The sequence below is a fragment of the Chelonoidis abingdonii genome, chromosome 7, assembly GCF_003597395.2.
Source record: "Chelonoidis abingdonii isolate Lonesome George chromosome 7, CheloAbing_2.0, whole genome shotgun sequence".
In the NCBI taxonomy this organism is placed as follows: domain Eukaryota; kingdom Metazoa; phylum Chordata; order Testudines; family Testudinidae; genus Chelonoidis; species Chelonoidis abingdonii.
The window spans coordinates 10,631,628-10,654,536 of record NC_133775.1 but is presented as its reverse complement, the minus strand read 5'-3'; the positions used below and the strand labels follow the sequence as shown (position 1 = coordinate 10,654,536).

Sequence of the window (22,909 nt, the reverse complement as noted above, 5' to 3'; positions counted from 1 at the left end):
GAGTAGGTAAGCCAGGTCTGTTTGTTCATGTCTCTGTGAGGATTGAGCCTGGGACCCTGGGGTCTGTGATCGGCTCTGTTTTTTTTTTTTTTAAGTCTCTGAGTAATTAATCCCTCCCCATTGGTGAGGGAAAGGAGCTGAGCAATGAGGTTTCCCAGAGAAGTCAGTTGCCAGCCAAACTCCACAGGAGTTTAGGCAGGGAGCGTGAAAGGCTTTCATTATAGGTAAAGTTTTACATTTAATACTGTGATGGCCAATGATGCAACGGTGGTTGTGACCTTCAAGGGATATGCCATGTTTTCTTTCCTGTCTAAAGCCACAAGGGACTTTCTCTGACTGATTACTTTGCTTGAGAGCTTTTGGTGTGGGTCCTTGTCAAAGGCTTTCTGAAAGTCCAAGTAAGCTATATCCACTGTATCACCCTTGTGGACCTCTTTGTTGTCCCCCTCAAAGAATGGTAATAGATTGATGAGGCATGATTTCCCTTTACAAAAGCCATATTGACTCTTCCCCAACATATTGTGTTAATCTAAGAGTTTGATAATTCTATTCTTCGGTACCAGACAAACTCGTTGAAACTATAGTGAAGTCAGGCTTACCGGTCTATAATTGCGGCGGCTCCACCGGAGCCACGGACCAACGGACCCTCTGCAGGAATGCCTGTGGCGGCTCCACCGGAGCCATGGACCAATGGACCCTCTGCAGGAATGACTGCGGCGGCTCCACTGGAGCCGTGGGATTAGTGCGGGGGCGGCGAAATGGCTGTGCGCCTAGGGCGCAGAAACCCTGGCGCTGGTCCTGGGTTTCACTGCTACTGGAATATGGTGTCAAGTTTGGGTTTCTGCATGTCAAGGAGGGTGTTGAAAAATTGGAGACAGTTCAGACAAGAGCCATGAGAATAATATAAGGCATTTTTTCAATCCTTGAAAAGTGTCATATGAAATCCTGCAGTGTCTGTGTATTCAAGTTGGACAAATTCAGGGTGGAAGGTGGGAAGACCGAGATAGACGTGAAATGCTGAGACATTTGGCCAAGTCTTCAACAGTTTTGAAGGTAAGATTAGTTTCAGGTTAAATATACTTTGGCCACAATTGTGTTATCACATTACTCATCTTCTAGATTATTCTGTGCAACTCTCCCAGAGTAGAAGGAAATTTGTCTCAGCTTCAGCACATATCATGGTGCTCAGTGGAGATCTCATGCAAAAACAATTATCCCAAAACAAAAGAAATGTCAGAGCCTGATCTTACATCCCTTGGGCACCCAAAACTTCCACTGACTCACTCTAGGCATATACGCTGTAATCATCATTCTAGTATCTTAGCATAGTTATTAAAACTGGAAGTTGGAGACTGACTTGATATACAAATCTGAATTTAGGGCATATACGGTGTGTTTGAATTTTCCAGCAAAAATTAATCCTTTGTATGTACCATATTGTGCTTGATTACTAGCACATTTGTTTAGACCTGAGTCCCCATCAGATTAATATGCTCCTAGAGTGTTATTTTTTGAAAATCAATCTTGTACTAAATTTGTGTAACCTGCGCTTGTGTGTGTCTCTCTCTGTCTCTTTTTTTTTAAACAGAACTAAGGACAGTATGTATCATGCACTGACATATGCCACTATACTGGAAATGCAAGCCATGATGACCTTTGATGCCCAGGACATGCTGAATGCAGGAAACACCATGAAAGAAGCTCAAGCCACCTGTCAAAAGTAAGTGTGGAGAAGTGCTCTGAGCAATTGGTGCCCTCCTCTGAGAAGTCATGAAAGATTTGTAGATGAAGGAAGGACATGTGCAGTACTGCCAACGCACATGATTTTATCATGACTCCAGTAATTTTGGGGTGGCTTTTACCTGTCTCATGAAAACATGATGCAAGGCACCAACTCACAAATTTTCCCTTATTCAAAATAGCCACCATCTCCTATTACTGTCAGCAGGGCCGAGGCCAGCAAGATGGCCGCCATTTCCAGGGCCAGTGCTTTCATTTAGGCGACTTAGGCGGTCGCCTAGGGAGCCAGCATTATGGGGGGGGGGTGGCATTTTGCCGGGGGGGCGGCAGGCGGCTCCGGTGGACCTGCCGCAGGCATTTCTGCGGACAGTCCGCTGGTCCCGCGGCTCCGGTGGACGTGCCTGCACAGGTCCACCGGAGCCACGAGACCCGCGTGTGGGGCGGCGAAATGGCCCGGCGCCAAGGGCACCAGAAACCCTGGCGCCGGTCCTGGCCATTTCCCTATGATCTATCTGCGTGTGGATGTGAGGTTGCCCTTTATAAAGTTGGCTGCTGCCCCCTATTGTTTTCTGTTGAACTGAAGCCAGGCCCATAGGCAAAATGGCTGCCACTCTATGGGTCTGGGTGCTGGACAGGATGCAGTCAGGGACTGTGAGGAGCAGCAGAGACACTGAAGGGTGGATGGGGAGAGTATGGGGGAGCAGGAGCAGACTTTGAGAGCAGGAGAGAGGGATGGGGAGGGGATTGTGGAGGGTCCGTGGCAGGAGAAGGCAGATACGGGAAAGGGGTAGAGTCAAGTGACCAGCAGGCCACCCCCCACGGCTTGCTAGTGCCTGGGGCCGCCCCTGGGGAAAGAGCTATCTTGCACTAGAGTAGGATGAGGGAGACTGCTGCAGGAGCAGGGTAGGCAATACAGTAAAAGACCCTGACTGACTGACAGAACACAGATGCTGCGTTTAGAGTGTTTTATTGTTTTGTATGATCTGTACTCTTCTGAGCTTTGTATGATTAAGGAGAAAAGAGCCTAAAATTGATAGATTGAACACTGTGTGTGTGTGTGTGTGTGTGTGTGTTCGTGTGCGCGCACATAGGCGTCGACTCCATTGGTGCTCCGGGGCTGGAGCAACCATAAGGAAAAAAATGGTGGGTGCTGAGCACTCACCGGCAGCCCCCCTCTCAGCTCTACCCCCCCCAGTGCCTCCTGCCCACCGGCAGGCCCCTCAGGTTAGCTCCTCCCAGCTGCCGCAATCAGCTGTTTCATCGTATGCAGGAGGTGGAGGGGGAAGGAGCGAGGACGCGGCGCATTTGGGGGATGAGGGAGAACTGGGTGGGAAGAGGCAGGATGGGGGTTGAGCGGCCCCTGGCACTTTTGAAGGTTGGCGTGTATGTGTGTGATAGAGAGAGAGAGTATGTAACTGCTTCACAACTACTGCACACCCCTAAAGGAGTTAAATTGTAAACCAGAAGCTTTCCACCTGGTAGGTGGAGTTCTAGGAGAGCAGTGTGTTTAAGTATTGAGAGGTCAAGGCTGTGTTTAGAGGGGTTAGGGTGGCTGGAAAGCAGGTTCCAACACTGAGAAGGGGGTGCCAGATGGAAGGTCTGCGCCCTGAGAGTGTGCTTAGGGACCTCAAGATTTGGGCAGTGGTTGAACTCCGTTGACGCTCCAGATGCTTAACACATCCTGGGGATCTACAGCTGCAGAGGCTTGGAGTCCCCTCATAGCCAGCCTAGTGGGTGGCCATGAAGGGATGGTCTCTAGGATCTCTGATGGCAAGTTTTTGCATAGAAACACTGTCATTATGGAATATTACAAATACTTTCAATACTTCATTTTTTTGAAATATTTAATGAAGGGGATTATATAACTGTGCTCCTGAGGGGGCTGCTCACTGGATAGTTCTCCGTTTATTTACTTTGATTAGTTATTTCATGCTTATTTGTGAATCCATCATCTGTTCTTTTATTGCAGGATACATAAACATGTGAGTTTACTCAAATGTAATGACTGAGCATATTTCCCTTCTGCTCTTGCATACTATATACACAATACTCATTGTTGCTTAAGTCCCTGTCCCTTGACACATTCCTATTCAGCTAAACCAGGAGTTAATATTAAGGTATTGTGATGGGGCAAGGCCAGATGGCTACAGTAAAGTACTGAGAAACAGGTATGTTAGCCCCAGGCTAAACAAATCCCTAGGACCATGGTAACCAAATGGCAGTTGCTCCAGGTTAATCAAGGCACCTGGAGCCATTAGGCCTTTTAGAAGGCGGTGGAGTAGTCTCTTTAATTAGAACACCTGCCCTCAGGGAGCTATCGAGGCACCTGGTTAAAAGAGGTCAACCCCAGTCAGCAGGGAGGACCAGGAGAAGGAGTGGGAGGAGGAGCTGGAGCAAGAAGGCAAGGAGCTGGATGAGAGAGTGTACTGTGGAGTTTGGAGACACGTTTATACCACTCAGGGAAGGGGGGAAGGATCTGTGGTGGGATAAGAAGGTGTTTGGAGGAGGCCATAGGGAAGATAGCCCTGGGCGATTGTAGCTGCTCATGCAGTGTTACAGGAGGGTACTATAGAACAGCGCATCCACAGGGCTGGGCTGACGTGGGTTAGAGGGCGGGCCTGGGTTCCCCCCAAATCTCCCAACTCCTGATCAGACACAGGAGGAGTTGACCCAGACTGTGGGGAAGATCACTGAGGTGAGCAAATCTGCCAATAAGCGCAGGACCCACCAAGGCAGAGGAGGAACTTTGTCACAGTATTTAATGTGAATATCTGTAACTCATCAACCCGATAAAGTAATAAAGGTTCTATGTGTGAGTGTGAATCATGATGAACTAATTAGGTCAGTGGTATTCAAACTATTTACCATCCAGACCTTCTTTTTATCAAAGCAAATAAACTAGGATGGGAGAGAGTCAAGATAGGGGAACTGCCATCCATTTCCTATTACTATCTTAAGCCTTGTCTACATTAAAGAGAAAAGTTGATCTAAGCTACGCAGTTTGTTTTATGTGAACAGCACAACTCAAATCGATGTAGCTTATGGTGAGCTGATGTCCTGATTTTATAGGGATGGTCTTGATATTTGGAGCTTTTTTTTTCTATATGGATTCCTATTACCCTTCACTCCCTGTCCTGATTTTTCACACTTGCTATCTGATCACCCTAAGCTTCGATCTACTTACCGTGGGGTTCACACTACATGAGTGGAGTACAGGAGTCAACGGGAGAGCAATCTTCAGTCAATTTAGCGGGCCTTCACTAGACCTGCTAAACTGAATGCCGATGTAATCAATCATCGCCCGGTAAGGGTACACAAGCCCTCAGGGTAAGTGGAGTCTCCATCTGAGCCGATGGAGAGGCGTGCATTTTTGTGAGCATTAAAGGGTGGCTTTTCAACCTGAAAAGATCTCTCACACATTGGCAGAGAAGTAGAGTGGAATAAAAAAAAGTCAAGTGACAGACTATAAATCATGATTTGCTGGAGTTTTTAAAATCTCATGATTTTGGGGGAAGGGGTCTAACTCATGATTTTTGATCTCTTGAGGTTGGCAATATTACATGTAGTTTACATTTCCTCCTGTTAGTAGACAGAATGCAAGGAGAAGACAAGGTGACAGAATGTAAAATTATATACCTGCTATTGGTGAGTTTGCATAGTTGAATCCTGTACAACTCTGTCCTGTTGCTGCACTTCATTCAGCTATTCACTTCCATATTCATTTATGTGCCTGTCTCTCCATTCATCCACTCATTAGCTCTGACAAATGCTGCCCTTGTAATAAATATAAGTATAAATAGCTATTCCTTATGGATTCAAAGCCAAACCACAATGAACACCCAAATGTGGCTAATTCTATTATTAATGAAACAAGGATTAGCACAAAATGTTTCTAAACTGTTTCACGGAGTAAGACTTTTCTACTTTATTTTGTATGAGTTTGTGAGGGTTACTTGGTACTGACCACTATACTGCTGATAAACAGTATTCTTCAAACTAGCTGACTGAAGATAGGTCCTCTATTTGAATGCATTTTCTTTTGTAATTTACTAGTGTTCTTCTGGTACTGCAGGGTAATTTCAAATTTCACTACAAAAAGAAAAATGAATAAATTGTAAGTTTTTAGCAAATTATTGTATATTAGCAGATAGTTTCTTTATTTACACAATTTTCACTGTGTCTAATCCCAAGGGAGAAGTGCTGAGTGAATTAATGGTTGAAATGTAGGTCAATAACTCAAATGGCCCAAGATCTCTTAGATTGAGATCAGATTGTCAGCCTGAATATTGGCAGAGGTGTGCATTGCAGGAACAAATGTTAAATCTTCTCTTCTTGAGCTTTAGCTAATATAGGTTACTGTGTTCTGGGAAATACATGCGAGGGCTGCCTTTTGGACTAGTGAGCTCCTGAGATGGTAAAATCCAGAGGGAGAGACAGTGGGGCCTTATTGGAAGTGATTGTTAGGCTTCTGCTTATGGAAACCTTCTCTTGTCACTGACAATCTCCCAGGTACCATCTCATCACTAATCTTCCTTTTTGGGAAAGATTAATGTGAAGGCTTTAGTAAGCAATTATGGCAACCCCTTGGCCTAATTCTGCAAGGTCTTCAGCACACTCAGCTTCTGTTGAAATTCAGGCATGCTGCAAGGTGTCTCTGTTAGCACATGTTTTCCTGACGGGTTTTCTAAGGGAATTGAGGCTCTTTATTTTGAGGACAATCTTCTTGGTTGTGTTGGCTTCAGTAGAGACAAATTCTGATATCTTTGCTCACTATGAATAGGACTTCACGACTAACCAGATCAGTTAATCAGATCTCAGTTACGTCAGTTATGTTTATACTGCAGCTAAACACCTGTGGCTGGCCCATGTTAGCTGATTCATATTTCCATCTATGAATTGTCATGACGGTTGCACTTCTCTGAGCCCACACAGGTCACAAAGTCCAGAATGAATCACATAAGAGTTGGAGAAAAGCTTTTTTCATTGAAGGGCTCAAGCTGCAGAATGCATTTTCAGAGTAGATGAATCTAGAGTCTGATTGCTTTTAGAGAACACTGCAAAACCTTCCTGTTTGATAGTAATTCAGAACAGAACAACACTGAACAGCTCTCCTTTTGCCACACACAAACAACCAAGCAAAAAGCCCCTATCCCAAGGACAGCTTTCCATGCCATGAAGTCCCGTGGCAACAGAAAAGTACCTAATCCATTTGACATAGAAGACTCTCTCTCAGACACCACAGTGATGGGCAGCAATACAGTATTCCACAGTAGATGTATCTACTCCGTATGTAGTCCCATTGAAGTCAATGGGACTTGTCACAGAATAAGATCTTCAATGCGAGTCAGAATCTGTCCTATTTTAGCAGATGTTTAGTGCTGAAGTTTTCATTGTCATCCAAGTTTGCTTTGAGGTATGTTACGAATGTGTGAAAACAATGTGTGGATACAGATAATAGAATCAAAGACTTTAGGGTCAGAAGTGACCATTATGATTGTCTAGTCTGACCTACTGAGCAACACAGGCCACACAATCTCACCCACCCACTCCTGCAACAAACCCCTAACCTATGTCTGAGCCATTGAAGTCCTCAAATCATGGTTTAAAGACTTCATGGTGCAGAGAATCCTACAGCAAGTGCCCCATGCTGCAGAGGAAGACGAAACCCCCCCAAGGGCCTCTGCCAATCTGCCCTGGAGGAAAATTCCTTCTTGACCCCAAATATGGCAATCAGCTAAACCCTGAGATGGGGAAGATCACCAGCCAGACACCCAGGAAGATTCTCTGTAGATAACTCAGATTCCCCCCCATCTTAACATCCCATCACAGGCCATTGGCATATTTACCACTAATAGAGATCAACTATGCCAAAATAGCGCTTCCCATCATACCATCCCCTCACATAAACTTTATACAAGCTTAGTCGTGCAGCCAGATATGGTCTTTTGCCCCACTACTCCCCCTTGGAAGCTTGTTCCAGAACGTTCACTCCTCTGATGGTTAGAAACCTCCATCTAATTTTCAAGCTAAACTTCCTGATGGCCAGTATTATAGCCGTTTGTTCTTGTGTCCACATTGGATGAGCTTAATAATGCCTCTTCCTCCTTGAGTAATTATCCCTCTGATGTATTTATAGAGAGCAATCATATCAATCTCCCTCCAACCTTCTTTGGTTAGGCTAAACAATCTGAGTCTTTGAGTCTCCTTTCATAAACAGTTTTTCCAGTTCCTCGGATCATCCTAGTGGTGGTCTTACTATGGGGGAAATCGATCAAGTACGCAACTTCAGCTACTGTGAATAACGTAGCTGGAAGTCCAGTATCTTAGATCGAATTACCTACGTCCTCACGGCGCGGATCGATGTCTGTGGCTCCCCATGTCGACTCCGCTAAGTGCCGTTCGGGTTGGTGGAGTTCCGGGATCTATAGGAGCTCATCAGGGATTCAATATATCACGTCTTAGATGGACGCGATATATCGATCCCCGACGAATCGATTGCCACCCGCCAAATACGGCACGGTAGTTGAAGACGTAGCCCTAGTAGCCTTCTCTGTACCATGTCCCATTGAATTCCATCCCCTCTAAACATGGGGAGAAACCAGAACTGCAAACATAACTTAGATGAGTCTCACCAGTGCCTTGTAAACTGTTACTAACACCTCCTTATCTCGTACACGAAACACCTCACCTGATGGTATCCCAGACTGCGTTAGCTTTTTTCAAAGGGACCATAATCACATTGCGCTCAATATCATCTATGATCAAACAATACCCAAAGGTCCTCTCTCCTCTGTGTTACTTCAAACTGATGAGCCCCCAGCTTATAACAAAATCTTGTTATTAAATCCCTAAATGCATGGACCTTGCCTTTTCTACTCGTTAAATTTCATCCTATTACTTATTACCCGCCAGTTTACAGAGGTCATCAGCATCTTTCCTGTGTGATATCCGGTCCTTCTCTGTATCAGCAATACTTCCAGCTTTGGTCATCTCCGCAATACTTTATTAGCACCTCCCAGTTTTTGTTTGCCAAGTCAGTAATAAAAAATAAATAAGATGTCCCAAAACTGATCCCTGAGGAACTCCACTAGTAACCTCCTTCCAGCCTGACAGTTCACCTTTCAGTACGACCCGTATGTAGTCTCCCATGTAACCAGTTTCCTTATCACTTTCATTTTCATATTGATCCCCACTTTTCCAAATTTAATTAATAATTTCCCTGTGGAACCAGATCAGATAACTTAACTGAAATCAAGGTATATGATCCACTGCATTTCTTGTATCTAAAAAATCTGTTACCTTCTCAAAGAAGGAGATCAGATTGGTTTGGCATGATCTACCTTTTGTAAAACCATGTTGTATTTTGTCCCAATTCTCATTGACCTCAATGTCCTTAACTACTTTCTCCTTCAAAATTTTTTCCAAGACCTTGTATACTACAGATGTCAAATTAATAGGCCTGTAGTTACCCAGATCACCTTTTTGTCCTTTCTTAAAAATAGGAACTATGTTAGCAATTCTCCAGTTATCTGCTACAACCCTGAGTTTACAGATTAATTAAAAATTCTGGCTAATGGGCTTGCAATTTCATGTGCCAGTTCCTTTAATATTCTTGGATGAAGATTATTTGGGCCCCCCCAATTTAGTCCCATTAAGCTGTTCGAGTTTGGCTTCTTCCTCCAATGTGGTAATATCTGCCTCCATATCCTCATTCCCATTTGTCGTGCCATTATCCCTAAGCTCCTCAGCCTCATTAAAGACTGAGGCAAAGTAAGTAATAAGAAGACTAGGAGCACAGTGAGCTCAGAATGCTCTGGGAGATGGATCTTTAGCAGCATTTTCTACCTGTTCTGTTTCGTTGCACCGCAATTCTGGTGCAATTTAAACATAAAAGGTGAGATAACAGTGGGTGGGTGCAAGCTGGAGTGGATGTGTGTTTGTGGCAGTATGGAAAGCCAGATAAACGGTATAGTTTTTCAATGATTCCCCTTGTTCAGAATGACCAGACTTGTTTTTCTTTCCCATTAGGTTTAGGAAGAAATTGACTGTAGCTGATTCCTTTAACAACCTTGTGCATAGACAAAATCTCGAACACTTTACTGAAGGTAAGGTTCCATCTGGCTCATGTAATGGTATTCTTTTTCTGTGCCTTTCACTGATGGGAATATTCAGGGCTAACTTTACAGATTCAGTGGTGATAGTGGGTGTTGTTTGGGATCTTTTCAGACACTTGCCACTGGATGCCTGTAGACTTTTGGATGGAATTCAAGATGTTGGGTGTCACCTTTGGGAGAAATTGCCTCTCTGTGTGATATTGCCAAAGTGGGAATCAGTGGAGACTCTTGAACCGAAACAGCCTTGATTTAATTGAGAGGGACCCTCAAAGCTTCTGCTTGAGCCTGTTAACCTCCAGACATGCTGCAAAGACAGTCTTTTCTTATATGCATAGTGCAGAATGAATCTTGGAGAGGTTTAGTGGTGGGCAGAGGTTTCTGCTCTTTTGGGACCAGGAGAGGCTGTTTGCTCCTATGAATGCATTTACTGAAAATGTATAAAATCTGAAATTTGCTAATCTCACTAGGCGCTGGTTCTCTGACATCAGTTTCATTACACAGTGTAATTCCAATTCCACACAGGGATGTACAAGTTCTAGCTTTGTTTGCATCTGGGAAACTCAGTCCATGGAACTGTGTAATTAAATTTAAATGGTTATGTAATGCTCTATTAGATGTCTCTTTATTAAAAAATGGTCATTTCCTTGACAATAAAAACTGAATGTGCGTGTACACAGTACACTATCATAACTCACCAAGGGAGTACACACAATGGGACTAAATGAGATAGGGTCATGTGATTAAAAAGCTTAGCGCTATTGCCCAACATCTAGGAGGGAAATAATACTAAATTATTTTTGTCTCATGATCTTGTCCATCGCTTGGATTGTATTTGGTCATGGAAGCAAGAGTGTGTGTATTTGTTAGTATAGACAGACCATTGCAAAATAGTTTAACTTGCTAATAATTTGCTGAACGGGATCTCATGACTATCAGAAGAATTGACTCTTAAGGATGGGAGGTGGAAAGTAATTACAGTATTGCCAGCCCTGCATGTGTAAAAATCATGAGTTAAGTATCAAAAAATCATGAAATGGGCATAAAAATAATGAAATTTACTGAAGAATATTAATATTGGGATTCTTATTTGTCTCCTGGTGTCTGAGCCTTTAGAGTGCCCTCAGATCAAGTTTTCAGACTTTTCTCTATAATCACAAGAGCTAGAAACTTAATGAAAAAGACACAAAAACCCCCTGATATTCCCACATGACTCCAGGAGGCTGGGCTTAAAATCCCTGCACCAAATATCACAGGACTCATGAATAAAATCTAAAGAGTTGTCAACATTGTAATACTGCATAAAACAAGCTGAACGTGATTTCTGAAGGAAATACAGTGGGGAGACTCAGCCGTGGGTTGGACTACATAACACAAGCCCATGTTAAATGTAGAGCTAGGTATGTTGGACCATGCATTCGATTAAAGTAAGATTATAGTATTCAGTGATCCAGTTCCAAAAACTAAACCAGCATTTCAGATCTTTGGGCCCTTGTATAAGATCCAGTTCCCCAGCATTCAGATGTGGTATTTTCTTTCTTTCTATTAATTCTATTTGCTGGGGGGTTAGTTCAAGAGATTGAAGTGGGCACCACCCACATGTTCATTCTGGAGCCACTGCTGTTTTTATCTTGTGTGACCATCCTCTGTCCAGTTGCTGTTGTGCATCGTTAGAGCCTCCAGCCTAGGGTGAGAGGGGCACAAAATAAAGCTCTTCCCTCAAGATCCCCATTAATGCCACTCTGCTAATCTGTTGATTGATGCAGGGCTGGCCTCTGTGCTTTGCACCTCAGGACGGAAAATGTTTTTGGCTGCCCCACAAGCAGCCGAGTGGGGGAAAAAAACAAAACAAATGAAACCCTCCAAAACAAAATTGCTGAGTGACGTGGTCTCTTCCCGCCCCTATCTATTGATCTGGCGCCCCGGAAGTTGGTGCTCAGGATGACGGCCCTGAACAGAAGGAAGTACCTAGGAGTGGTTCACACACCTCTTCCTCAGCTCCTTCTTCTTTATCCTTTCACACACACACCCCTCCACCCCCAAATGAAGTGTCTTGCCTCCTCTGGCCCAGAGAGAAAAGGACAGAGGATATGATGTGTTTGCAGCCTCTGTCTTTGTGTTGCTGTCTTGCTGGCTCATGTTTGCTGCTGCTGTGCCCTCACAGCAATAGTGGTTAGCAGTTATAGCACTTTGTTCTCAAAGCACTGTATTAACATTAACCACTTCTCACAACGCCCCCGTGAGGCAAGTTTGTGTCATTATCCTCATTATACAGAGTGGGAAGCGGAGGCACAGAAACGAAATGATCCATCGAAGACTGGTTGTCTCAGATTTTAGTGAGTGCCCCTTCTTGGCCACCCGCTAGGACTGCTGGGAGGGGCAGGGGTGGCTCCAGGCACGAGCATGGCAAGCTGCGGGGGGTGGCCTGCCGGTTGCTGTGAGGGCAGCAGGCAGGCGGCTTTTGGCAGCATGCCTGCGGGAGGTCTGCTGGTCCTGCGGCTTTGGTGGCAATTTGCCAGTGGGGACGCCAATGGTGCGGCACCGGCGGACCTCCTGCAGGTGCGCTCCCGAATCCTTGTGACCAGTGGACCGCCTGCAGGTGCACCACCGAAAGCTGCCTGCCTGCCATGCTTGGGGCGGCAAAAAACATAAGAGCGGTGCCTGGGGAGGGGAATCCAAACCTCTGCTGTGCTGGATGGCTGGGTATTTCAAGCTCTTGGAGCCTGAATGGAGTCTAGCCACTGCCCCACTCTGAGTCCCTAAGCCAGTGGTCCCCAACCTTTTTTGTCTGGTGGGCGCTGGACAACGAGCCACCAAAGACCGTGGCCGGTGGACGAGCATCCGCTGAAATGCCGTCGAGAAGCAGCAATGTCAGTAGGCGTCGCTGCTGAAATGCTGCCAAAAATCAGTGGCATTTTGGCGGTGATGCCTCTGGATGACGCTGCTTCTTGGCGGCATTTCGGTGGATGCTCGTCCACTGGACAGTACGCAGGTGCACATAGATACCCTGGTGGGCTCCATGGCGCCTGCAAGCACTGCATTGGGGACCATTGCCCCAGGCGCATACTCAGGGTGCTGATCTTCTATCTGGCACCACCTCCGAGTGTCAGAACCTGCTGTCCAGCTGCTTAGCCCCTCTGAGTTCAGTGCTGACCCATCAGACTCCCCAAGACTTAAACACACCCCTCCCCCAGAACTACTCCCCAGAGATGTGAAGCTTCTCATTTATAGTTTAATTCCCTTAGAGGCACGCAGTGGATATGAAGCACTCAACACCTGCACTTTGCCAAGTCTAACACCTTTATGCTCTTTTATCCTTAATCATGTAAAGCATGGGCAAGCACAGATCATATAAAATAATAAACGTCTGAAACTGCAATATCCCTCACTTTCTATTTCACCTTTCCCTTGGGAGCTGTGGCTCTAGGAAGGCAGGCAGGGAGGGTGTCCCCTGCCTCATGCAGGCTGTTACATGGGTGAGTGGTTGCTCCCTCATGAACTGGAGAACGTGGCTGGCCACTAAGCATACTAGCCTCTACCCTTTTAAAAGCCTCCAGTGCCCTGTGTCAGGTGACACCTTTGCCAGTTCCCCAAATGAGCACAAACTCCTGTCTGATGACGTTGATGCCCAAGTGACTTGTCCTCTGCTAAACTAGTTTTACTGGGCAAGGATCATTCTTTTGTCTAATGTGAATAGATTTCCAATGAATGGGTATCTTCTATTGTGGTCCTTTTGGTACCAGCCTTTGGAATTTTCAACTCAACATGGAGGCAAACACCACGGAGACGGCAAAAGGCTGCATATTCCGTGTGCAGCCTGACATAGACACACAGGGTTCATAATCTCATACAGAGTTCATAAATCGTACAAACATATTCCATGTTCAGTACAGGAGTGTCACAACCAGGATTGGAATTCAGGTGGGGCAAAGCAAACTGGCTTATGCCATTTTACCAAAGTGCCTCTCCTTGACCCGGAGGTAACTCTTCTAGGGTGAGACAATAGATTGGTCTCCTTGCCCATTTGGGGCCCTGTTCAGCAAAGCACTTAAATCAGTGGTTCTCAAACTTTTGTACTGGGACCCCTTTCACATAGCAAGCCTTGGAGTGAGACCCCCCCCCCCAATGAATTAAAAATACTTTTTTATATATTTAACACCATTATAAATGCTGGAGGCAGAGTGGGGTTTGGGATGGAGGCTGATAGCTCGCGACCCCCTGAGGGGTCCCAACCCCCAGTTTGAGAACCCCTGACTTAAATGCATGCTTGACCTTCAGTATGTGACTTATCCCTTCTCTATGCAGTATAGCACTTTAATTTAAATGCCTTGGTGGGTAGGGATGGGATGATTTATATGCTTAAAATTTAAGTACTTGCTTTATTGAACAGAGCCTTCATCCTTATTTCTCTGCTGAGACTGCTACAATTTCTGGTGGCAGCCATTGCATTCTAGACCCCTCTCTGCCAAGATCTGGCCTGAGACCCCCACTGAGCAGCCACTTGGTAACAATTTTGCGTCACTATCACTTGGGGTTAATTCAACAACCTGGAAGAAACAAACTCTGATCAGATTTTCTTTTTGAGGTTTTCTCAGCCTTTGCATTTATTGTATTCTGTTTTCCTATTTGGGGGGTATAATACTACTTCTTTAATTCATCTGTTGTCTGATTGTGTCTTTTTCCTCTCCCACCCTCACCCTTTCACACTAGAGGAAATTCATGCAGAAATTTGCTACGCTGAATGCTTGCTTCAGAGAGCAGCTCTCACATTCCTGCAGGTACAGTACCACCCATTATGGCTGTTTCTTGAAAGCAGGAGGGAAACAGGAGATTTTGGAAATTAGTTGTATACAGATGGAAATCTTTATGTGGGATATTAAAGTGCACATTTTCATATACCCATGCAAGTGACCCAGGTCCAGTTTACTGGACCAAGTCTCTGGGCCCACATCCTCCCGTGGTTCTCAAACTATTGTACTGGTGACCCCTTTCACAGGGCAAGCCTCTGAGTGCGACCCCTCCTTAATAAATTAAAAACACCTTTTTATATATTTAACACCATTATAAATGCAGGAGGCAAAGCTGGGTTTGGGATGGAGGCTGACAGCTTGCGAACTCCCCCATGTAATAAGCTCCCGACCCCCTGAGGGGTCCTGACCCCCAGTTTGAGAACCTGCTTCAGGGTATTTAGGCACCTAACTTGCATTGAAATTAGTAGGAATTAGGTGCCTAAGATGTGGGCCTTACTTCTTGCTCTCAGAGTTCTATGGAGGCAGCTGCAGTCCGTGTGGAGGGAACACCTTGCAGCTCTCTCTAGTACCCCCTCTGCATGACGTAGGAGTGATGTTGATGTACTTGGAAAGGAGTTGTCCTCACATTCTTTGGCTGGGTGGAAGGTCACTTCAGTAAGTGTGGCAAGTGTATGAATTGGGGGTGGGATAGCATGGAAGAGAAACAAAGGTCATTGGAGCAGTAGCATGCAGGGGGAACTTGTTCCTCTGCTTCCCCCAAAATCCAGTGAGTAATCAAAGTAATGAATCTACTTTAACCTCAATGCCAACTCTGCCCACGTATCTACATCAGCAACACCATCACAGGACCTAACCAGATCAGCCACACCATCACTGGTTCATTCACCTGTACGTCCACCGATGTAATATACGCGATCATATGCCAGCAATGCCCCTCTGCTATGTACCTCAGCCAAACTGGACAGTCCCTACATAAAAGGATAAATGGACACAAATCAGATATTAGGAATGGCAATATACAAAAACCTGTAGGAGACCACTTCAGCCTCCCTGGACACACTATAGCAGACCTTAAGGTGGCCATCCTGCAGCAAAAAAACTTCAGGACCAGCTTCAAAGAGAAACTGCTGAGCTTCAGTTCATCTGCAGATTTGACACCATCAGTTCTGGATTAAACAGACTGTGAATGGCTTGCCAACTACAAAAGCAGTTTCTCCTCCCTTGGTGTTCACATCTCGACTGCTAGAAGAGGGCCTCATCCTCCCTGATTGAACTAACCTTGTTATCTCTAGCCTGCTTCTTGCTTGCATATTTATACCTGCCTCTGGAAATTTCCACTACATGCATCTGACGAAGTGGGTATTCACCTATGACAGCTCATGCTCCAATACGTCTGTTAGTCTATAAGGTGCCACAGATTCTTTGCTGTTCTAACAAGATTGTTCGTTGTTGTTGTTGAAGGGCTGTTACCTCTGGACATTCCACTGATTGTTGTTACTAGTCAGTGCTGATTTGTGTTATGGGAGAAAAAGCATTGCCTCTCTCTTTCTCGCATAGCTTTTGATATCTTCTGTTTAGAGTATAAAAGCTGGGCTTGCCACGTGAGCTAACAGCAGCAGCTGTCCGCTGAACTTCAGTCTGTGGTCAAAGCAGGTGGGAATGAGAGTTGCAGTTCTTAATTTCTATTCCTGACTCAGGGCTAGTCTACACTGACAATGCTCAAGCGCTTTTAAAACTAGTTTTAAAACTTAAATGAAAGTGCTTTACCTCTTATACTTACTAAGAGTTTTTAAAGTGGTTACTTTAGATCAGGGGTCGGCAACCTACAGCATGCGTGCCACCTTTGGCATGCGAGCTGATTTTGCCTGGCACGCAGCTGCCAACCGGGGTCCCGGCCACTGTGCTGCCAGCTGAGTGAACAGAACCCCTGGCTGGCAGGAGGCTGAGCGGGGCCAGTGGCTGGAACTCCAGAGCAGCCACAGGCGCACCCCCGGGCTCCCCCCTCGCCACGCTCGGGTTCTGCAGCTCCCAGGAGAGTGAGCCGCCAGACCGCGGGGCCTTGAGCCTGCTGCGGGAGGGGCGGTGGCGGGGACAGTTAGGGGCAGGGTCCTAGGGGGGCAGTTAGGGTGGGTGGGGTCTCAGGAGGGGGCAGTCAAGATTCCCAGCCAATGGGAACTGTGGAGCCAGCACTCAGGGCCGGGGCAGCGTATGGAGCCCCGTGGCTGTTCCTCCACCTAGGAGCAGGAGGGTCAGGTCATCGCTTCCAGGGAGCCACACAGAGCCAGGTAGGGAGCCTGCCATCCCGCATCGACTGGACTTTTAATGGCCCAGTGTGCAGTGCTGACTGGAGCCGCCAGGGTCCCTTTTCAACCAGGTATTCCAGTCGAAAACTGGACACCTGGCAACCCTATGAAGGTTTGTATTGGGAGATATTAGAAATGCTGGTTTCTAGAGCTTTGATTCTTTTCATACTTAGCAAATGTGACCTTTCTGAATTCCTGGGGTGAAACTGAAGTAAATGTCCTGTTTCTGAAACCTTCCCCCAGTCACTAAACAGAAAGCAGCCTTTAAACTAGTATATATGATGTCCTGTGGAACGCTCCAGTTGAATGATGGAAATAAACATTTGCTCTATGGAACAAAAGTAAACAGGGTCACGTTGTTCTGTAAGCATTTGCTGCACCATGATTTGGATTAAACTCTCTAGGGACATGTTATCATACCAGAAGTGACATTCTCATGTATAATGCACAGCTTCTCTCTCATCCATTACTAATGGATAATGCCCCTCAGTGTGGAATCTGCAGGTGGTTCAGTGTTGTTGAAGGAGGCTCTGGGACTAAGCCCTACCCTTCAGCGCAGGCTACCAGATTTTCTGCCCCAGCAGCAGACCAAGTTGGCAGTTCAGTTTCTTCTGGCCATTTTGTTTTCTAACTTTAATTTCTATTTATTTTTGTGTAGTAGTGACTTCATTTCAGCATCTAGCTCCTCTTTCCCTCTCCTGAGGTGAAGAATATCTGGAGTACAGACACTCTCACCCTCTGGTTTCTCTGGTACAGCGCCTCTGAAGTGAGCTTTCTGTGCCTTTCACTGCAGCAGCAAACACAGAGCCAAGTGTTTGAGTTGTTATAGGCAGCTTCTGAGGAGCCTCAGTGGGCCTGGTATACCCCGTTGACTCTTGTGCTGCCAGAACATGAGCTTTGAGTTGGAGAGACCTGTGGGGCTTGACCGCCTCCTGAAATCTCTACTCCCCTGTGGAAGGCTCCATACCTATTTATGGACAACATGCCAATTGGTGGGTACCCTGTCGAGAGAAATGGACCAATTCATAATATGCCAGCTGCTGGAAAGGATACATAGCCACCGGTGGTTCAAAAATCGAGAACTTTTTGAATCCAATGCAGAGAATTCTCACCCATGGGTCAAAACTACTTGGCTCTGGCCATAATTTTCCTACCATGGTAAAGATTTGCAAAGATCCAAAACATCATTGTATCATTCATTTCCTGGCAGTGGTTATCTCTAGCCAATTATCTCCTACAAGTAGGATTGCTGGTGCCAAGTACTGGCTCCATCTCTGAATGAGATTTTTCAAAATGCACCCTCCAGATATTTCTTTAAGGACATGGAACCATTTACCAGGTACAATACAAAATTAGATGCCCTTCTCAGATCACCTTCGAAAGTCCATTTATGGGCAGGTAAGTACAACCAACATGCTCAAGCAAGTCTCTCAAGGTGGAGTGCATACATGGATGACAAATTGTCAAAAATTTAGAATCCACATTCATTTAATTCACATAGATATACCACTGACAGTGTTGTCAGAATGGAAACATATACACATGACTGCATAGTTCAGACCAGTGGTCCATTTAGTCCAGTATCTCATCTATAATTGTGGCCAGAACCAGCTGATTCAAAAGAGGATGCAAGAAACCACATTGTAGACAATTATGGTGCTCATAGGAGAAGTTTCCTGCTACCTCCCATGTAAATTTTAATGACTGAAGCATCAGTGTCTATATCCCTTTCAAAAATAAGGAGTAGCCAGGGGTCAGAGCTTCTCTGTGGCAATGGAAATAATATCCCGGACAGAGAAGAATCTGCTACCTTTCAAGACAGGTCGCATAAAGAATACAGAAAAGAGGGAAAGGGTCTCTCTGTAGTCCTCCAATGACCCAGAGGCACTCTGAACTTGATAGACAGCCCAGTGACCTCCATTGCACCTGCTGAAAACACCATGTCTCTTTAAGCAGGGACTCCTTCATCCAGACCTGGACCACCTGCAATTACAGCCTGGGCATTGGAAGAGAGAGTGTAATTCAGCAGGGATTTTTCCATTAGCCTCACTGAGAAATGTTGATATCAAGAGAGAACTCAGCCAGGAAATTTCACTCCTTGATCTGGTCACAGTACATTTCTGGTGTGAGGGGAACAGAAAGCATTTTAGGGAAACAGACTGTCTTTTTTGTACAGTGCCCAGCACAGTTGGGCCCGGGCCCAGGCCCAGATGTTATCATAATACAAATAATAATCATAGAACTGTAGGGATGGAAGGGACCTCGAAAGGTCATCAAGTCGAGCCCCCTGTACTGAGGCCGGACCAAGTAAAACTAGACGATCCCTGACAGGTGTTTGTCCAACCTGTACTTCAAAACCTCCGATGATGGGGATTCTACAGTCTCCCTTGGAAGAATATTCCAGAGCTTACCTACCCCTACAGTCCTATTTTCACTGGATATAGAGAATAATTGATTGGTGTCCTCTTTGTAGCAGCCCTTAACATATTTGAAAACTATTACCAGGTCCCCGCTCAGTCGTCTTTTCTCAGGACTAAACGTCTAGTTTATTTACCTTTCCTCATAGGTCAGGTTTTCTAAACCTTGTATCATTGTTGTTGCTGTCCTCTGGACTCTCTCAAATTTGTCCACATCTTTTCTAAAGTGTGGCACCCAGAATTAGATTCAGTACTCCAGCTGAGGCCTCACTGGCGATGAGCCGAGCAAGACAGCTATACAATTCTGTTGATATCAGCTACCCTAGAGTTTCTCCAGAATGGTTGATGGGAGTCCTACACAACCAAGCACTGTAGAAAAGTGGGAACCAGCACTAGAGACATTCTTTAGAAAGGCACATAGGACTCCCCACCTGAGCATCCGATGTCAAGATTAATCAGGGCGACAGATTAGACAAACCCGTGTCTGGCTTTTCCAATCACCATTGCCTCCGAAAGACAGGTTTTGGAATTAGTTTCTCTATCTATACAGGAGCCACGCTGCTATTGTCATGAAAAAAATACTATAGCTCCAGAAACTTTTCAGTTCAATGTAAATTCTTCTCTCTGCAGTTCCTGGGAAATAGCTCTCCCACCTTTTTATTCCAATCCTTTGGAAGGCTGAGACATAAATGGGCATTCCTAGCATTCTAAAGATATATCTCAACTATATTGAGGACACACACACAGTTCATCTCATTCCCTCCAAAATTCACTGCCTTCAGACCTCAAAGTTGCAGCAGACAAGATATAACCCTGCAGCAGTTGGCATACTAAGCATCTAGAAAACTATTTATGGAGTAGGAATCCGCCAAAGTGCATGAGCTTCACCTGAGGAAGTTTTGCAAAATAAGTTTCCATTCCTGTGCAGAGACATCCTTTGGTAGGAAGGTTCCCTACTGGACTGGCTCTTTAAATTACAAAATTATTGCTTTTAAAGGTGGGACGGGGAGATAATTTCCATTCCTGACTAGTATTCTACTATAATAATTACAACTCTGCTTATCCTCCCCCACCACTTCTTTGATTCACTGCTCGTTATTTTCCCTTAATGATGAATGTGGAGAGAAGCTGTGCAGCAGAATGAAAAATTTCTTGCCTGATAATTTTCTTCCTGTTAGCAGCTTCTCCCCTCATTCAGACCACCTGTGTAATCTGGTAAATGACTGGTATACAGTTGGTAACAAATTAATTTTTTTCTCTAAGGGGATGCTAATATTCGATTCCTGGAGTGTTTCTTCAGCTTTTTGAGGTACTGTTTTGCTGGCCTGAGTTGAAGGGCAAGGCTTAGTCCTGGAGCCTGCAGCAACACTGGCCTGCCTCCGCATCCCATAGGTGGGGGGCATTGCCTATTAGTGATGAATGAGGAAAGAAGCTACTAACAGAAAATGATCAGGCGGTTTCTCATCTGTCAAGTCATAATTCTTAACTCAAAGCAGGGTCAGCTATGGCTTTTTTGCTGCCCCAAGCGAAAAAAAACGGGGGGAAGGGAGGCCGGAGCAGTGAACCAAAAAACCCAAAAACCCAGGGTGCAAACGTTCAGTGCCACTTACTTGGCAGCTCGCAGCTGCTTCTCCCGGCCGTGCTGGTGAGCCTCTGGGTGGGTGGCGGCTGCACTCTGGCTAGTGGGACTCCCTGCACTGCTGGGGGGAGAAAGAGAAGAGGGGCGACCAGGGCTTCCTTGAGCCAGGGCACTCGTCACTCGGCCTCTCCCGCTGCGCCGCCTGCCGGGGGGGCTCCGCGCCTCTCCCACTTGCAGGTGAATTGAAAGTCAGCAGGGAGGGAAGGACGCGGGCTGCCGGGCTTGCTGCAGACCTGGCATTGGCTGGGGCAGACTGAGCACGCAGCCCGCTCCCAGCAGGGCGCTCCCCTCCTCCGCGTCACCGCCCCCTACAGTGGCGCACTGAAAGTAGTCGATTAAACAAAAAGGAAAAAAAACAAACAATCAAACAAAAAAACCCACCAGGGCGCAGGGCAGCTGGAGCGACTAACCAAAAAAAAAGGCGGCTGTGCCACCCTAGGATTGGATGAGATGCCGCCCCTTAGAATCTGCCACCCCAAGCACGAGCTTGCTTGGCTGGTGCCTGGAGCCGGCCGTGCTCAAAGGCCCCTACATATTTTATCTCACAGATTCCATGTTTCTTATGTTTTGTAATGGAATAGCTGAGCATTTGTTACATCGCTTTTTATGGCTGTGCTACACACTTACCATTAACACTCAGTAGCAAAAAGAGAGCACATCCAATGTACCTTGTGTTTTTCATAAACTCAAATTGCATCCTGCGGGATCTTATGCAGGCAGTCAGCTGTTTGTAGCTGGTGCTGAGCCAGGGAATGTCTGAATCTTAACTGTGCTGAAGGACAAATGGTTCAAAGCTCTTTGCATTCTTTTAAAACAGCCACAGGTGTCTGTACTATAGGTGCTGCTTTTTGGTAACAGCAACAAGGGACAATATGGCTCTATCCCTGTGGTCGTTAATGTGGACTAAAGATCCACAGCTCAGAGTTAAAGCAACTAATCACAGAAAGCATGAAAAAAATGATATTTTAGAGGACAGTAAAAACAACAAAAATGAGAAAAGAAATTCTAAGTCTTAGCCATTTACTGCTCCATAGAGATTCATCCTGTCTGATTCATCTTAAATTGTTTTACTCACATCTATTAATTTCCAGAAAGCAAATGCATTTTAAATTGCTCAGTGCTAATGTTTCCCTTCCACCAGGATGAGAACATGGTTAGTTTCATCAAAGGAGGCATCAAAGTCAGGAACAGTTATCAGACATATAGGTAAGTAGGCCTGAATTATTGTATTATCATCATACCAGTTGCCCTTCTGCAGTAAAAAGACTCTGGTGGGAGGGGGTGTCTCTCAGAATTAGCATTGTTATTATTTATTTACTTAGGCACATTATGTAAGCTATAATAACTATCTTCAAAATCCAACCCATGCAGATTGGGATATGTGGTCCCCCTCAGTTCACTCCTAGAGAACATGGATTTAATACTGATTGGTGGCTAGCAAGCAAGCCACATCCACATACAGATGCTGTTTATATCCAACCTCCTCTCTGTCTGAAAACCAATCAAACAAAAACATCTTGAGTAGCTTTCAACTTGTCAGACGACTTGTTTCCTCTCTACTGTTCTACACATATGCTGCCTTTTGCTTTCTGCCTGAATAACTTCTTTTAAATTATGGAAAAAATAGCCAGGCAGATAAGAACAAAAGCAAAGTCACTGACAGAGCTCAGTGTGTCCTCTGTAACATGCTGCATCATCCTGCCATGCAAAAGTGCAGACGGCTCTCCTAGAAAAGTTAAAGGTATATGGAAAGTTAAAGTAAAAGGTATATAGAGTGCAAGTTCATAGGTCCATCTTTCAAAAGACGACCAGGCAAGTCTACCAAGCTGACATCTCTTCATTTTTGCAAATAGAAGAGATGTTCTCCTTAGTTCACGTACACATAAATCCCAGTATATTCCTTTTGTTTGCATGGTAAAGAATTTGCCCAGCACATGTTCAGTCATGG

General features: G+C 45.4%; 1 protein-coding gene across 2 annotated transcripts in view; it reads left to right on the top strand.

Annotated features, from left to right (window-relative positions):
* TTC39A (tetratricopeptide repeat domain 39A) overlaps positions 1 to 22,909 on the top strand; it is an 80,495-nt gene that overhangs the window by 25,296 nt on the left and 32,290 nt on the right. For both annotated transcript variants that reach the window (XM_032767336.1, XM_032767351.2), the window contains exons 3-6: positions 1,589 to 1,720; positions 9,769 to 9,845; positions 14,562 to 14,629; positions 22,103 to 22,167. In XM_032767336.1, the coding sequence (XP_032623227.1) occupies positions 1,589 to 1,720; positions 9,769 to 9,845; positions 14,562 to 14,629; positions 22,103 to 22,167 (342 nt within the window). The remainder of the gene's footprint in view (positions 1 to 1,588; positions 1,721 to 9,768; positions 9,846 to 14,561; positions 14,630 to 22,102; positions 22,168 to 22,909) is intronic.